General features: G+C 43.5%; 1 protein-coding gene across 3 annotated transcripts in view; it reads right to left on the bottom strand.

Annotated features, from left to right (window-relative positions):
• The window catches only part of LOC311239565 (brefeldin A-inhibited guanine nucleotide-exchange protein 1-like), a 184,563-nt gene that overhangs the window by 76,169 nt on the left and 89,511 nt on the right, over positions 1–18,883 (bottom strand). For all 3 annotated transcript variants that reach the window (XM_084327920.1, XM_084327918.1, XM_084327919.1), the window contains 8 exons: positions 18,576–18,663; positions 18,277–18,317; positions 15,984–16,153; positions 10,776–10,927; positions 7,518–7,690; positions 7,230–7,390; positions 4,630–4,760; positions 3,761–3,890 (listed from right to left, as the gene is read on the bottom strand). In XM_084327920.1, coding sequence (XP_084184046.1) covers positions 3,761–3,890; positions 4,630–4,760; positions 7,230–7,390; positions 7,518–7,690; positions 10,776–10,927; positions 15,984–16,153; positions 18,277–18,317; positions 18,576–18,663 — 1,046 coding nt within the window. The remainder of the gene's footprint in view (positions 1–3,760; positions 3,891–4,629; positions 4,761–7,229; positions 7,391–7,517; positions 7,691–10,775; positions 10,928–15,983; positions 16,154–18,276; positions 18,318–18,575; positions 18,664–18,883) is intronic.

Raw genomic sequence — 18,883 nt, 5'->3', positions numbered from 1 at the left:
GCTTTGCCACACAGGTCTGAGAAGAGGACCTGCACATGATTTTACTCGTTCCCCAAACTCCTCTACATGCCCCGATCTCAAATGGTTCACGACAGTAGACATAATGCTAACGTTAGCCAGCGCCATATATCGAGTAGTACTATGACCCGGACGGGCATAAGGCATACGTTTCCTGAAGTGACGTCACGGCCGTGCTAGCGTCTGATAAGCTTTTAGATTCGGCTCATTAATATGCACCTGTAGTGACGTCGGCGTTTGATAAGCTTTTTTCATGTTATTCGTGCATGGACCTTTTTAACTCTTTCGGAGTGGCATTTCCGGTGTCAAATGGAAAAAAATAAATAATGAAATTATATACCAATGATGTAAACTACCCATAATTGATCAGTAGGGTTTAACCTGGATGTTGGGCTTTAACCTCTTCCACCCGGAGCCTATTTTCTGAAAATCTGCCTAAAACACATACCTAAGTAAATGGAATATTGCTCCACTTCTACAAGGACCATTTGCATATTCTTGGTATTTAGGGACATCTATGGACCTCAGTGAATGTATTCCTAGTGTCAGAAATATTGTGTCTATTACTAGGCTTGCTTAAATTGTGATGAAACAAAGGAGAATATGAATTATGATTTTTCTTTGCATCTTTGACAGTGAATAACACCATGCTATTAATGACCAAACATTAAAAACTGCCACTGATCTCGTTCAGTACCTTCTTGAGATCATGTGTAAGAAAGATTTAAGGAAATGAATAAAGGGAAGATGATTAAACAGAAGGTTCTGTAGATACAGTACTGAATTCTCCCATCTGGACCAATGCAATTTGAAATATTATTATAGAATATAGAATAGCAGGCTTATAAATTACCTTATTATAGCCAATTCGCACATTTATATATATATATATTAGGGATGTTCGATATTGGCTTTTTTTTACCGATATCCGATATACCTCTTAATTTCCGATACAGATATCAACCGATACCGATATGCGGGGTTTCCCCCCCAAAAAACATTATGCATACTTTTCACAATAAATAAAATAAGAATTTGTTCTTACTTGCTTGCCTGGGTAAATAAAGGTTAAATAAATGTAAAAAAGAATATATTTTTTTAAATTTTATTTTGAAAACCGATACCGATAATTTCCGATATTACATTTTAATGCCAATATCGGCCGATAATATCAGTAGACCAATAATATCGGACATCACTAATATATATACATATATTATCTTTCAAATCTTCCAGCTAGACGGCGGTATCGAGCACCCTTTGAAACCTTGTATCTTGGCCTGTGTCACCGGGCTCACTTTTCTTTGTCGGGCGAGCGGAGCGTTTATAACGATCGGATTGAGAAGCGTCAAATGCTCCCGATGCATGATGTGTGGTGGATTATGTTGGCGACACGATGGACACCAATACTTGGAATCGCGATCAGATAATTGGAATATTCTTTTTGGGGTACATCCTAGTAAAGGTAAGGACTATATGATATCAATCCTGCGTTGATCCAACCATGTCTTCACCCCGATCGCAACATGTATGTGTAACGTTACTCCACAACGTATGCCGTTGGTGACGATCAAAGCATCAAAAAACTACCCCCCCCTCTTTCATGCATTCATGATGAAACATAATACCTACTATATAGATTTGATTTTGGGAATAGTAGCTTGTCCAGGCAAGAAACGCCAACGGGAATTACCCCAGACCACTCTAAAACCATACTTATATTCACCACGGTATAACACGGGAATGTATGAATGAAAAAATTTATAATTTTTCACATACTGAACGATAGATAGTTGATGTCAAATGGGCCATAGTATTGTATCCATAGCTATAATATATAATACAGTTATAGCTCTACAAACAAGGTGATGCACTCCTATCTTAGCGTGGCATTGCTACGACAGGCCCCATCTAATAGCTGGCAGTCAATGAGTTAAGAAATACAATAATATACAGTTATGTTTTTAAAGTTACCTTTTTGTAGTGTATTTGTGTGTGTGTGTGTGTGTGTGTGTGTGTGTGTGTGTGTGTGTGTGTGTGTGTGTGTGTGTGTGTGTGTGTGTGTGTGTGTGTGTGTGTGTGTGTGTGTGTGTGTGTTCATGTGTGCTTGTGTGTGGAAAGATCCGTGTGTTAATTGTCATTGAGCATCCTGATGGCCTGGGGGAAGAAGCTGAGTCGGAGTATCTCTGTTTTTGCTGCAAATATAAGAATGATCATCTAGCAGTTGACATTATGGTCTGTTACAGCCTTTATAAACATTAAAGTTATTTTTTTATTTTATTTCTTTTTAAATAATCTTTTTCCCCCTCCTTCTTTTTCCGATTTTTCTCCCATCCCACTGTTAGTCGTTATGCCAATTCCCAACCCCCTTCCTGGTTGTTGCGCACTTTCCCCTACTGTTGGTCCGAGAGGCCGGAGACTATCACATGCTTTCCTCCGACGCATGTGCAGCCAGCCGGCAGCCAGCCTGGCCGCGCAGATTCTCACTGGGAGAGTGTAATGTGTGGGAGGCCGCACTACCTCTCACCAGATCCTACCTTCGCTGAGCAGGCGCCCCGACCGAACTGTAGAGGTCACTGTCCACAATGCCCAGGACCCACCCACGGCTCCCCTCCCCCTAACTCAGCCAAACGAGTTAGTATAGCGATCAGCCCGAGCCAAGGCAATGCTGACTCTCCGGGAGTCGAGAACATTACAAAGTTAAAGCTTCCATGACTATTTTCAGACACTATTATTCAAAATGTCTTATGACTAACCGCTATCAGGTCTCATCGAGTCATGGTGTCCTACACAAAAAAAAACTGTGCTGCCAGCGACCAATCTGTTCATTTATTAATAATAATTTATTTTCATTGTTGACAAAACCCGGCTTGTGCTATTTTATAAACCTATGCATTTAAAAAGTATTTTTTGTACTACTTTGTTTAGCAACCAGGAAATGCACAAGAGAAAGTTGTATGTATCTTGATCTCTTAAACTCTTAAGCCCTAGCCATATTTTCTGAAAATTCGCCTAAAAATACATACCTATGTAAATGGGAGATTGCTCCACTTCTAGCAAGGTCCATTTGCATGTTCTTGGTATCTAGGGACATCTATGGATCTCAGGGAATGTATTCCCAGTGTCAGAAATATTGTGTCCGTTACTAGGCTTGAGTAAATTGTAATGAACCAAAGGATAATTTTTTTGACGGTGAATAACACCATGCTAACATTGACCAGACGTGAAAAATTCCTTCTTGAGATCAGGTGTACAAAAATTCTAAGCAAAAGAATAAAGAGCAGATTATTTACAAGGGGTTTTGTAGATACAGTACTGAATTCGGGCCAAATCTCCCCTTTCCAATGGAAGAGTTCAATCTGGATTTAGTACCATGAAATCTACTATAAGTACTGTTACTTTTCTATATAATGTAAATATCTCGACCATTTTCATTAGATTGCAACGTGGTTTTTTGCTAGACGTTCACAGAAAGGTAAAGAAACTAACTTCTATTTTATGGCAATAACCTTCAGGTTTGTTCCACCTGTAAGATATGATCCCGAAAATAACGGGAAAAAAAGAAAAGATGGAATTCAGATGATTGACACGGGCTGGTGTGAGCTGGGAAATGTAGCTTTTTTGTTTGCATTAGGATTTTGAATTGAGCTTTTAGTTTTGATGCTCCTCTTACATCCTGAAAGCGTTTTGTTTTTCCAGAAAGCTTTTTGTTTTTCCAGAAAGCTTTTTGTTTTCCCTTTACCTCGGTTTGCTGCTCAGGCAGCTTCATGTTGTCGAAGATCCTGAAGATGATGCGGAACAGGTCCTGCCACCAGTGCTTCTCGAAGGTGTGGCCGTAGGTCTTCATGATCTCAAACATCACAGTCAAACCCCTGGGACAGAATAGTTTTAACATCAGTGAGATCAGTGACAGTCATGAAATTATGGTGATCAATATATATATATAAAACATATGTTTTGTTTTCTTGAATAGACTATGTGTAACTTCTATGAGGGGGATACTATTTAATATATGGTGGGCTATTAAACAATGTATACAAGTGCAGAGAGTGGACATGTCATTGGAGTTATCAAGAGAGCACCTTTAGGGCCTCAACACCCCAAGTATGCACCTTTAGGGCCTCAACAACCCAAGTATGCACCTTTAGGGCCTCAACGCCTCAGGGAGGCACCTTTAGGCCCACAACACCTGAAGGAGGCACCTTTAGGCCCACAACACCTGAAGGAGGCACCTTTAGGCCCACAACATCTCAAGAAGGCACTTTTAGGCCTACAACACCTCGAGGAGGCACAATTAGGCCCACAACACCCCAAGGAGGCTCAGCAGTGAATTCCAGCATCCTGGAACCACCCTTCCCTACACCAACTCTTAGCTGGCCCAACAAAACTGCGTCTCCCCTATCCACAACCTCTCTGTCGATAATACTACTACTACTACCAATACTATAACAATACTACTACTACTACTACTACTATAACACTACTACTATAACAATAATACTACTACTACAATACTACTTCCGACATCTGATGTCAGATGTCAACAAATCCAGGGATAGCATTTCCAACAGGGAAACACTGAGTTAGAGCTCAAAGCTAACATGCTCTAACCTTGTCCGGACGTCCAGCTTACACCTGTTGATGATGCAGGAGAGCTCAAACAGGATTGGGAACCAGCCTCGCACCCACACCCGCTCCTCTGGTGCTACATTCATGTCATCACTGGTGTAGTCTTTAAAGGCCTGGGGGGGGGATGAATGAAATGAATGAATGAAAACTTTATTTAACAGATTGCAGAATGGGTACAATACCGTACGGCTCAATACATACAATTGTTAAGGGAATGCAGACCAGAGAAAGACGTGTGCCTTGTTTACATCAGGGTCCCCCATTTTCAATTATAGTGATGAAGGGGGGGGGGGGGGGGGGGGGGGGGGGGGGGGGAAGACAATGAAAAAAACAATTGTGTGTTGTTTTTTCTCTTTTCCACACAATATATATTAACCCTTTCACTGCCACACAACAGAAGGTTAACCCTTTACTATCACACTAGACGGTTAACCGTCTGTAGTGTGATAGTAAAGGGTTAACCTTCTATAGTGTGGTAGTGAAAGGGTTAACCCTTTGTCATGTGGCAGTGAAAGGGTTAACCTTCTGTATTGTCGCAGTGAAAGGGTTAACCATTTGGTAGTGCGGTAGTGAAAGGGGTTCCCTATCATTGTTTACATTTAATTCAATACACTCAGTACTTATTTGTATAGTAGGTTGATCACTGTATGTACAACTGTGAAACACAGAAATAGCTTTTATCGCTTTGCAGCAAAAAGAAAAGTCTGAAAGTCTGAATAAGACAACTCAACTTCGCAATTTGAAAGTGGATTATAATGAAGCTCACTGATTATTTGGACACAGCCCTGTTCTCCTTCATCATCTCCAAGCCCTCTCAGAGAACAGTCGCATTTCTTTCCCTCTCCCAGACCTCTCCAAGGCCATCCCCACCCCCCCCCCCCCCTGCTGCCATCTCATCGCCTCCTACAGCTGGCTGACTGCCGTGTGGATCCTCGCCTCTCATCGCTTCATACCTCCCTGGAACCGCCCATCCGTGTTGACTAAAGACCCTTAGTCTGTCCACTCGGGAGTTTTCAGTCGGGCTACACGATCGATACTTACGGGAAATGGAACCCAATCTGTTTCTATCCTCTGGAAATCAATGATGTTGAGGATGTGTATCTACTAATATTCATGGTGATCGGAATGGGCGCGATCAGCATATGGATCTGGTACTGCTTTAACTTAATTCGGAGAAAGGTAGATCCTTTGGCTGTGGATATGGCCAGGATCGAAACCAACCAGGTGGAACTGTATAAGAAGATCGCTGTCTATAATACTAAGGAACAATTGAGCTCTAAGACCATGCTGGAGAGAATAGAGATCTACCACTCTGACGAACAATCGAGCTCGAGGGCTATTCTTGAGAAACTCGTTGCCTACCACGCAGATGAACAGTCGAGATCACAGGCCATTTTGAACATCACAAAGGAAATTACGGTCGTGATATATGATTAAACTAAATTGGAGCAGCATTTTGCAGCAATTTGGTCAGGCTGCATCCCCCCCCACCCCCCCATCTCCGTCTGCTGTGAAACCAAGGTCAAGACGGGAGTAAGGAGTTCAGTGGAGCCGTGCCAGGAACGGATCCTCCCGAAGCTGTCTGGAGTAGATAAGATTGATGGCAGGTCCCCCCCCCCCCCCAATCCCTACTCAAACCCCCCCTCCCACGTGTACGCCTGGCGCCGATGACGGCAGCCAACTAGTACGCGCGCTGAAGGGGGGGAGCCTAAGACTGTCTCATCACCAAAGCCCCCGATCCCCCTGTCCCTGCCCCTCCCCGCTGGACAATCTTTCCACCCTCCCTCCCGCCACCTGGCGCGACGACACTTTGTTTAATCACTTTGTCCTTACTTTGTTGTTGTTGCAGCCAACTATCGCATATGGTGTCTCAGGCTTTCTGTAGTCGACATGTGTCAATAAATGTCTGTTTGAATTTATGTTGTGCCGTTGTTACTGTAAAATGTAATGATTGTGATATGATGGTGTTAATGAGACGATGAGCTGTATGTGTGTGTCACTGGAATTTCCCCAAGGGGATCAATAAAGGAATATCTTATCTTATGTTCTTTTTTTTTTATCCTCTTTTTCTCCGCCTGATTTTTCTATTCTTCTCCCCATCCCAATTTAGTCGTTATGCCAATTCCCCCCCTCCCCTACCTGGTTGTTGTGCGCATGTTCCTCCTACTGGTCGGTACAAGGGAACCCTGAAGTCCACTACATGCTTCCTCCGACACATGTGCAGACAGCCAGTGGCTCTTTTTCCAACTGGCAGCGAGGACTCTCATTGGTGAAGCGTAACGCGTGGGACTCCGTGGGAGGTCATGCTGCCTTCACCATTTCCTGCCTTTCGCTGAGCAGGCGCCCAGACCTGACCTGTAGGCGTCGCTGTCCACAACGCCAGATTACCACCCACGACTTACCTCCCCCTAACTCAGCCAAACAAGTTAGTATGACGACCGGCCCAAGCCGCAGGGCAATGCTGACTCCGGGAGTCGAGACCGCAGCCTCTTGCATTGGTGACGAGCGCAATCTCTGCTATGCCACCCGACATCCTTCTCCTTGGATGTTCTAGTAAAACCATCACAGTGGTGTTCACCCACCTGCGGCCTCTCCGAGACGTATTTGGCGCAGTGGCGGATGAGCCTGATGGACTCCATGCTGGTGTCGGGGAAGGAGGCATTGCAGGCGAACTCGGACAGACACTTGACCGCGTCCTGGAAGGAGTCGATGGTCGCCGGGAAGTGCTTCTCAAATACATTCGCTGGTGGGAGGGAAGCAGGTGACTCTATGAACAGCAGCTATGTTGACATGAAGATATGAACATATGCCCCACCCACTAACAAACATGACTTTTCATTAATTAGCCGGATGATTAAACAGACACATACTGACGATGTAGCCGGTGGTCTGGAAGGCCAGCTCCACGATGCTCTCGTCCTGGTCGGAGGCGGCCAGGTGGAACACGGAGAAGATGTTCTTCCAGCCGGAGCGGATGTTGGCTGCCTGGGAGTTGACCATCTGGGCTATGCAGCGCACCACCATGTCCCTGATGGTGGGAGACCTGGAGGGAGGAGGATGTTTAGACCAAGAGGTCTGTGTGGAATAATACACAATATATTCCTATGAATACAGCGTGTCAAGTCCCGTTTACAGAATATATTCCTATGAATACAGCGTGTTAAGTCCTGTTTACAGAATATATTCCTATGAATAGTGTCAAGCCCTGTTTACAGAATATATTCCTATGAATACAGTAGGGGTGGGAATCACCAGCTTCATCACGATACGATACGATATCGATTCTTTGGACAACGATATTTGCCGATATCACAAAGTCTGTGACGATACGATACGATTCGATTCAGGTGCCTGCGATCGATATGAGACGATATTATGTGCCCATTTAACACAATCAGTCACATTTAGATCAACTAAAAAAAGGCTACGGAAATATCAATTGACGTTTTTATTTTTGAGCTCTTCCAGACATTTAAATGAAAAACAATCTATTGTTTTGAATACAAATAGACCTGTTCACTGTAAAGTGCCACGTTTTTATATATTGAAGGAAATCCAGGATTTGCATTTGGTGTATAACCGATATAGAGATGAGTTTTAAGAGGATAATACTATTATCATCATTTTTAGCATGTATGTCTGTCTCCAGCCAAACTGGGCAGAGGGCCGTTATCAGCTGGGTGAAACAGAGCAGAGAGGTGAAGTGGTAAGTGTCCATACAACAGCCTAATTAATTGAAAAACCAAGTTGTTTGTTGATCCTGAAGGGGGAATGAAGGATGTCTATGTTTTTCTATATGCATATAATGTATATATATATATCGGTGGGTGACAGCGTCTACTGAGATGAGTCTATAGATCTTAAAAGTAGCTGGCAGGCAGAGAGTGTGTTGCAGCAGACTAACACCACAGAGGAGGCTGTGCTGTTTAACATCAACAGCTGATAGCCACAGCATCAAGGTCAAGTGTCTACAGCAGCGCTGGCGTCACATACAGTAGCAGTGTAATCACAGAGGGGGGATGATATCAACAGTGCCGTTGCTATAGTGATCTGGGTCAAATAGCTGTGGTCAAAGATGACAGCGTCACATAGTAACGAGGAAAGGGGGCAGGCCCGTCGTTGCTAGGACGAAGATCATATAACTAAGGTTTCTTCCGGGTAAGGGCAGACTAAGAAACGATCTAGACACGAAGCTGACGCGAGCGGACGTGGATCAGAGACGTCCATCTCTCCCTCACCCTCGCCGGTGGGGGAGGGGAGATGAGACATCATCATTAGCTTCGGCTAACGGGAGAAGGGTTTTGGCTAATGACAAGGCCTTAGCCACCATTGGACTGAACAGCAGAAGAGGCGATAGAATAATAGAGAGATCATTAGAATAATGAATTTAGTTTTCTTCCAAAGACTCTTCAAGGACAATACAATCTGATAACATCTGATCTGAGGCTTTTGTTTATGTAATAAACAACGATTCCAAGGAAGGTATTATGCTGTCAAGTGTCGAATTCTTATGAAGGTGGTGAATTATCATGATTACGGATTGCATTAAAGGGGAATGACAAAGATTGTACAGCCAGTATGAGAGGGCGTCGGAGAAATAAAACACAACGCAGAGTCAACGGATAAAGAGGTGATAAACGCAGAACTACACAAGCCAACAGATGAAGAGGTGATACTGGCTGATTGATCGAAATCTAACAATATTGAGCTTTAAACTTTAAGTAAAATGTTTTGGAACTCACAACACGCAACCTAAAACCCCTCCCTCTCCCAAACTGTTCCTACAATTGTTTTATGTTGCATGATGATCATGTTTAAATATCAACATTATCTGTCCATCGTCAGTAAATACTATCAATATAATAATACTCCTGACTTCATCTGGTCTTTTCAAACGCACACGCAGAATGCCCCTCCCCCAGTCCCCACGCAGAAAGGTAGAATGCCCCTGCCCCCCCCCCCCCCCTCCTCCTTCCCCAGTCCCCTCTCCTCTCTCCTGTTCTCTCTCAGGGTTAGCTTCTTAGCTTAGTTAGCTTAAGCAGCTAACGTAACGTTAATTTAGATCTGCCCACACGACGTGGGCATAAAAGAATGGCGACGATGCAAAGCATGTTAGATGCATTTGACCCGTTGCGGGGAAAAAACTGCACAGACTTATATCGGGTCGCAAAATAGGCACTCTGTAGCCCTGCTGTGCTGTACAGAGCTACACAGCGTTTCACTACTGGGCGGATACGACTCGCCGGATTTTCAAAATAAGAGTATCGTAATATGAATCAAGCTTTTTACGTTGCATCGATCCTATTTGATTATTGATAATCGATCGATATATCGATCTGGATTGATGTATCGTCCCACCCCTAGAATACAGCGTGTTAAACCCTGTTTACAGAATATATTCCTATGAGTGGCTGGGTGGCGCAGAGGATTAAGCGCTCGTCACCAGCGCGAGAGACACTGGTATCGAATCCGGCTGTCAGCGTTGCCTCCGGCTTGGCCGGCCGTCATACTGGCTCAATTGGCAGAGTCAGCGGGAGGGAAGCCGGTGGGTGGTAATCTGGTCGTTGTAAACAGTGACTCCTACAGGTCGGTCAGGGCGCCTGCACAGCGAGGAAGGGAGATGGTGAGGGTAGTGTGAGCCTCCTACACGTTACACCTCACCAATGAGAGTCCACGCTGGCAGGTGAAAAGAAGTGGCTGGCTGACTCTGCATGTATCGGAGGGGACATGCAATAGTATCTATCAACCCTCCCTAGACCGACCAGTGAGGGGCACATGCGAGCAACAACCAGGAAGGGGAGGGGGGAATTGGCATGACGACTATATTGGGATACAAAAATAAATAAAAAAATAAAACACAGAAAAACAGGAGGAGAAAAAGTGGATTTAAAAAAAAGAATATATTCCTATAAATACAGCGTGTTAAGCCCTGTTTAAAGAATATATTCCTATGAATACAGCGTGTCATGCCCTGTTTACAGAATATATTCCTATGAATACATAAATTAAAGTTGATCTTGACACTGCTCCTTCATTTAACTTCAGAACCATCAATGACATGTTGATATGTTTAGAGTTGGCTCTACATCTACCAGGGCTGTATATCAAAACAAGCATTTGACACATACCTGTTCTTTTTCATGATATGTTCAAAAGGTCTCAAGAAGTCCTTCTGGAAGCGGAAGTTAGCCAACTCTCCTTTTTCCAAAAACTTCATCGACAGCTGCCTCAGGGAATCCACGGCGAATATGGCCACGTCCTCGTTGGAGTAACAGCCAACCTGCAGCAGAGCAGCATCATCATCACCTCACTGACTGGAGTTCAATCTTCAAAACACTGTCGGATGTCTTTGGGTGTTTACATTTTTATTTTATTTCTTTCATGTTTTACATATATAATTTAAGTTTTTTTGCAGGTATTTGCAGGTATATATTTGTTTTGTAATGTTTTAAATTAGTACACTCATTTGAGTAGTGGAACAGGGGTAGGATTAAATAAGTGTATACTTCTTCCTACTCCTTTTCGAACATATAAATTGAGTTATGTTTTGTTTTTGTTTATTATAATCTTTTTTCCATTTCATAGAGATCAATAATTTGTTTTGATTTTATATTGTTTGTATTTACATGTTCGAAATAAAGATTTCAAATCAAATCAAATGGAAATTCAGCCAGATCCTAACATAGCTATTTTTTGGCAGAGGGGAAAACAATGAGAATCTCTCAGGAACTAAACAGCAGATAACAAAATGTGTGCCACTGCTGCGCGGAGACCAGTTTAAAAAACTAACTAAATATCCCACTTGAGACAGCTGCATTTTTTCCCTCTTTTCTTTAGATTTTTTCATCTTTATATTTCTTTTCAATGTCCTTATGTCCATGTCTAAGTTGTTGTTTAAAAGATTTAAGATTATTAATAAAACATATTATAATTTTTTTTTAAAGAACAGCGTCATCAAATCATTGACAGCATTTTCTGATTATAAGGGGACTGCAGTATAAGAAAACGTCAAAGATGGAGGGGATTCAATCTGAAGGATGTTTGTAACTCCCCCCCCCCCATTCTGTGTGCCTTTATGAAAGCTAGATGTCTCAGCATATCATAAGAGGAATTTTACTTCGATAAAGCTTTACATCCTCCCCAATGTAATGTTACATTTGAATGGATACAGTTCAGAGGCCATACCATGTTGGTGTGAGCTCCGACACCCAAATGTTGTATTGTATTTGTATTTATTTATTAACGCAGTTAAACAAAAGTAAAAAATAAAAATACATAAGTTATAACCATATTGTGAAGGAGAAGTTAGAAGCCTAGAGGCTTATCGAGAACGTCCCGTTTTGTAAAATCAAACATACAAAAATATACATGTTATAAAATACCAGAATACATTCAAAAGATACGTGTTAATACAAACATACATACACACAGTACATACATGCATATACTGTATACTGCGTACATAATAATACATAACCACCCACCCACCTAAATGAGGTTTTAATTCAGATTCAGACCTTCTAGGAAATCCAGAATAAAAACCTAATTTGCACGTTAACACAAACATTTGCACACTGATATGAATTCTTAAAATGGGTGGCATTCCCCTTTAAAGGAACGGTCCAGTGAACCGTGCACACACAGGAAAGAAATCCTCTGCCTCAGTCTACTCTAGACAATCTATTCTCATCGTCTGATATTTGATTCTAATACTGAAATGGTGTGTAAGAAAGGTCAGCAGTGCCTCTTCCGTTCAACACTTTGAGTGCCAGCAACGAGATTTATCGTTAGTTCATGCCAACCGTTGAGTGCCAACCGACAAGAGATCTAGTTTTTAAATCGTTATTTTTTTTATTATCGATTTTAATTCATATTTCATCAATCAAGTCTCACGTTAGTGCTGCAAACTCTCTCTGAGCTCCATTGGGAAAATACCGCCCTCTATCGTCTCTCCCTGTTGTACTGCACCCCATTGGATTAGACTGAATGAAACACATGGGGGGGGGGGTAATCCAGCTTCCTCATTACTTCTCGGGCAGCCTGAATGCCTTCTACAACAGAACTGCGTTTCCGCGTCTCTGATTGGCCAGGTCATTTCTGTACATGTACGCCCAATCGTGGGACCGCAAGTTTCTACACTGGTTAAGCTTAGGCGCTCTTTCGAAGTTGGTTAAGGTTAGAGTTTGTCTTAGAGCATGGCGATAGAACACTTGCCCTGATTCCGACGATTAAGCTTAGGCACTCTTTCGAAGTTGGTTAAGGTTAGAATTTGTCTTAGAGCATGGCGATAGAACGACAGGTAGTTTGCAGGCTGTTAGACCCGGAAATAGGCGCAGAACTTGCTGTCCCACGATTGGCGCACATGTCACATGACCTGGCCAATAAGAGCGCAAAACTCGAACGCGGAAATGCAGTTCTGTTGTAGAAGACATACACACTCTCGGGCAAGCCACCCGAGAGGATCCAAGTCATTTCCGAGCCCCAAAACAGCGTGGAATACATATTTCCAGTATCCAGCGTTGGATCAATAAACGCGATCGATATTTGGAATGGCGATCAGGAATTGGAATAATCTTTTTGGAGAACATCTGATCTGAGGTAAGGAATCTATTTTACCAGTCTTAGGATAATCAGAACTTTTTTCACAGAGATATCAGCGTGTGCCATATGTGTGTGTGTGTGCTGATCAGGAAATAAGAGATTAGATTTTTCAGCCCGCTTATATAGCGTGCATAAGTACACATATACTATCGATAATCTAGCGTTTATTTGAAAACTATTCATATATAGGCCGAAAAATGACAACGTTTTTTGTGTATTCCAGAATATTCCAGTAAAGGGCGTTTATCACAGAATCTTTATATTTTCCTGAAACTTTCAAAAAAACGAGTTTTACAAAATGGTATAAAACGGAAATGAACCGATTCAAAAACAATCCATTTCGACAATGTTGACTGCAAACAAGTCATTGATAAGCGACGGCCAGATTAGACACATAGCCATAATTTAAGACATAGTTTATGCGTTCACAAATATGAGAGCGCCATCATTGAAGTGGGTGGTGGCACTCAAGGGGGTAAATAGGAAAACATGGCTGGCACTCAACCTGTTAAGGAAGCTAGCCAAATTTCAGGTGAATAAGTCATTGATGATTACGTTCTACAGGGCTTTCATAGAGTCTGTTGTTTCCTTTGCTCCCATTTGTTGGTATGGAAACCTTGGCGTTAGACAAAAGAATGCCCTTAACGGGGTTGTGAGGGGGGCTAGCAAGATTGTGGGGGTACAATTTAGCTGTCTGGATCATATATATGAGCAGGTGCTCAAGAAAGCGTCATCTATTAGAGCAGACAGCTCTCACCCCCTAAATCCGGAATATCAATTATTGCCTTCCGACCAACGTTTAGAGACCCCTGCAGCTAAAAACAATAGGAATAAATTCTAATTTATACCTACCTCCATTCGTGCCATCAATAAAGGAAGCAGAGGAGGTAGCTTTGAGGTGGGTGGGTGGGTGGGGGGATGGTTGTAGTTGCTTACTTAACTGTTATCATTATCTGATCCTGTGACCATGTACATATCTGTCAAAAATGGCCCAGTTTGGGACATGCTAATAAACTTGACTCGACACATTTTGTTTACGATTGTGACAGGGGAATTTACACATGTTCTCTCTAGAGTTTAGTCTACTCTACTGTATACTCTGTTAGCTCGCCATTCTACAGAGATTCAGACTACCGACTAGGCTTGGGCGGTATGACGGTATTACGGTATACCAGGATATTTCGAGATCCCGCCTGTATGATTCTCAATACCGTGACGTCACAGACTGCTATTACAGACACGGAGTTGATTGTAGTGCACAGCACGCGCCAGCAGAGGGTTACGTGGCTAATCGTTCTGAGAGCTAACGTCAGTACCTGGCTGGATGCTGGCTAACTAACGTGGCTAATCGTTCTGAGAGCTAACGTCTCTGCCTGGCTGGATGCTGGCTAACTAACGTGGCTAATCGTTCTGAGAGCTAACGTCTCTGCCTGGCTGGATGCTGGCTAACTAACGTGGCTAATCATTCTGAGAGCTAACGTCTCTGCCTGGCTGGTTGCTGGCTAACTAACGTGGCTAATCGTTCTGAGAGCTAACGTCTCTGCCTGGCTGGTTGCTGGCTAACCAACGCGGCTAATCGTTCTGAGAGCTAACGTCGGTACCTGGCTGGTTGCTGGCTAACTAACGTGGCTAATCGTTCTGAGAGCTAATGTCGGTACCTGGCTGGATGCTGGCTAACTAACGTGGCTAATCGTTCTGAGAGCTAACGTCGGTACCTGGCTGGATGCTGGCTAACTAACGTGGCTAATCGTTCTGAGAGCAAAGTCGTTACCTGGCTGGATGCTGGCTAACTAACGTGGCTAATCGTTCTGAGAGCTAACGTCGGTACCTGGCTGGATGCTGGCTAACTAACGTGGCTAATCGCTCTGAGAGCTAACGTCGGTACCTGGCTGGATGCTGGCTAACTAACGTGGCTAATCGTTCTGAGAGCTAACGTCGGTACCTGGCTGGATGCTGGCTAACTAACGTGGCTAATCGTTCTGAGAGCTAACGCCTCTGCCTGGCTGGATGCTGGCTAACTAACGTGGCTAATCGTTCTGAGAGCTAACGTCTCTGCCTGGCTGGATGCTGGCTAACTAACGTGGCTAATCGTTCTGAGAGCTAACGTCTCTGCCTGGCTGGATGCTGGCTAACTAACGTGGCTAATCGTTCTGAGAGCTAACGTCTCTGCCTGGCTGGATGCTGGCTAACTAACGTGGCTAATCGTTCTGAGAGCTAACGTCGGTACCTGGCTGGTTGCTGGCTAACTAACGTGGCTAATCGTTCTGAGAGCTAACGTCGGTACCTGGCTGGTTGCTGGCTAACTAACGTGGCTAATCGTTCTGAGAGCTAACGTCGGTACCTGGCTGGTTGCTGGCTAACTAACGTGGCTAATCGTTCTGAGAGCTAACGTCGGTACCTGGCTGGCTAACTGTTCTGTGATTTGTTCTGTGATTTGTTTACTTGGTAACACGGGTTGCTAAGGAATTTAGATGCGAGGTTGAAGAAAGTGCACTTTTAGGTTGAAAGAATGGCCCTAATGTCAACGTGTTTCAATATAAGCGTTATGTATGGTGATAACGAATATATTGTTAGCTCCCCCCCCCCCCCCCCCTGATGAAAATGAAAGTCATACGTCATATACCGTATACCGGGGTATTATGTCAGCAAGGTATGACTGTATGAAAAAAATTATACCGCCCAAGCCTACTACCGACCCTGGTGGGCAAACAAAGCGACCCACTAGGGGTCAGTACCTTATTGAAGTGGTCTCCGATGACCTCCCAGATCCTGGACCACTGCAGGCGGATGCGGCCCATGTTGTAGTACGAGATCTCCACCATCTTCTGCAGGCTGAACATGCGGGGGTGCGTGGGGGAGGCCAGCTCGTCCATGGAGACCGCACAGAGCCAGCGCACAAAGTCCACTGAGGAGACACACACAGCACTTCAACACCACAGGGGATTGGAAACGTTGGAAAGGCCATCATTGAATGGGGACAATTTACATTTTACATTTCGTCATTTAGCTGATGCTTTTATCCAAAGTTCTGTACGACAAGTCAGCAGGAACGGTACAACTCTTTCAGCTGAGTAACAATGATGATAAAACTTGGGTGCTACAGTATTGAGTACATAGACATAAGACATATTAGTATACTAGGAGGAGTGCATGGTAATATAAGACGTAAGAAGGTTATATATATTTTTTTAAAGTTTTCTTCATTTCAGATATTCCTTGTGGACCCCTGGCGCCTATTCTGTGCTTTTTGAGTTTTTTTGTGTGTGTGTGTGCACAGCGGTGTCTGTGTTGATGATTATGTCATGAAATTGGGACCATATCGTCATTTTACATATATTTTCAATATGTCAAAAGATTATGATTTGAAACGCTCTAAAAAAAAGTTATTGATATAGGGTGCCTACAGGAATCCTAATGGCAATTTCCTTGCTATTCACTTCCATGTTAAAACGCATTTTTTAATCTGCACTCATTCATTCAATTTGATAGAATTATCAAATGAACACCTTTTCCACAATGTGAGGGACAAGCAGTAGTGATGGGATTCTGTTACCGGATTTCTACACATGGTGGCGCAATTGTCCTATGGCTGTCTTTGCCAGCTAGTAAGCCGTCAAGAGGTGGAGATTTTGCTGGTATGCTGGCTGCAGGCTCCAGGCAGACAGCTCCGGGGGGGGGGGGGGGTAACGTTAGCGTCTCAGCTATTTCTGACCGAATTAGTCAATCATTTGTATATATAAGGACAGAATCTCATTCACAGGGACTTAGTGCAGGTTTGCCACGCTGGAATATGGGGTCTAAAACCTATATAAATATGAAGATTCTTCTAGGTCGGCTTGAGAATCATGTTGGCATTCGGGGTCACGCACTAGCTTGGTTTAAATCTTATTTAACTGATAGAACACACTGCGTGGTCTATAATGATTTAACATCTGAGACCCTCCCAGTGCAATGTGGTGTCCCACAAGGCTCTGTCCTGGGCCCTTTGCTATTTTCGATTTACATGCTACCCCTCGGCAATATCATACGCACATTTGGCATAAACTTTCACTTTTACGCTGATGACACCCAATTATATTTACCTATTAAGCCAAATGATTCCTCCCAATTACAAAACCTTGAGGCCTGCTTGCTTGCCGTCAAAAAGTGGATGTCCTTAATGCAGATAAAACTGAGATGTTAATTGTTGGCCCCCCAAACCACAGAGGCCTGTTTCAGGACATCTCCCTCAACTTTGATACTTGTCATGTATCCCAGAGCTCCACCATAAAAAACCTCTGAGTAATTTTTTATTCCTCCCTCTCATTTAATGCACATATAAAAAATTTCACCAAAATTGCCTTCTTCCATCTTCGTAATATCGCAAAAATTCTCCCCATTTTAACTCTGGCTGATGCTGAAACCCTGATTCATGCTTTTGTCTCATCACGTCTGGACTACTGTAATGCACTTTTTTCAGGCCTACCTAATTCAAGCATCAAAAATCTTCAACTCGTGCAAAATGCGGCTGCACGGATACTAACTAGAACTAGACAATTTGATCACATCACACCAGTTTTGTCCGCCCTACACTGGCTTCCTATTCAAGCCCGATCTGACTTTAAAGTGCTACGCCTCACCTAGAAAATTTTAAATGGGCTTGCACCGCTCTATCTATCCGATCTCATCTCCCGATACTCGCCCGCTCGTGCTCTGCGCTCACAAAATGCGGGGCTTCTATCGATTCCTAGGGTTAAAAAGAAATCCGCCGGCCACAGAGCCTTTGTCTACCGCGCTCCCTACCTGTGGAACAAATTACCTGCCGTCGTCAGGGGCGCCTGCTCTGTCGAAGCTTTTAAATCCCTGCTTAAGACCCATCTTTTCTCTCTCTCCTTCAACCTACCCTGACTGACCTTTAGATTAATTTGTCTAGTTTAGTTAGGATGTCTATTTTCTCCCATCTCTGCAGCTCTACAAACATGGGAACTCTCTAACCTCAAACTATAGATTCTGTAGAAATAAAGGAATGTCATGTTTACTGATACAGACCTATCGCGTTGCCGTCGAGTCTCGTGGAACCAGTGAATATCCTGAAACAAGAATATGAATAATATATTATATTCACAATAACAACCAATCTTAGTTTTACTTCTCTTCGATAACTGGGTTTATTTAGAATACATGACAGTTGTATGTGAATGATTGTGTGTGCGGGCTGTGCGTGTACCGGTCGACAGCCACCACGACGCTCTGGGAGCGTGTCTGTCTGTCTCTGTGTCTGTGTCTGTGTCTGTGTGTGTGTGTGTGTGTGTGTGTGTGTGTGTGTGTGTGTGCGTGCGTGCGTGTACCGGTCGACAGCAACCACAACGCTCTGGGAGCTGGTTTCTCCGATGGACTCCTGGATGCTGGCAATCTGCTTGCGGTCCACGTTGCCCCCTACAGGAGTCAGGAGGAACAGCAGCCAAGTCACAACTAAAACATTGATCATACCGGTCCGCATAAATCTGTTAGGATAAGAATAGACGCTACCGGTCCACGTTGCCCCCACAGGAGTCAGGAGGAACAGCAGCCAAGTCACAACTAAAACATTGATCAGACAACATAACAAACTACAGTATGTCAATTACATGCATATTATAGCAGATGCTCTTATTCA

The sequence above is a fragment of the Notolepis coatsorum genome (genome assembly GCF_963971535.1).
Source record: "Notolepis coatsorum genome assembly, chromosome: 13".
Classification (NCBI taxonomy): domain Eukaryota; kingdom Metazoa; phylum Chordata; class Actinopteri; order Aulopiformes; family Paralepididae; genus Notolepis; species Notolepis coatsorum.
Note: the sequence above shows the minus strand (reverse complement) of the source record. Positions and strands in the feature narration are given on the sequence as shown.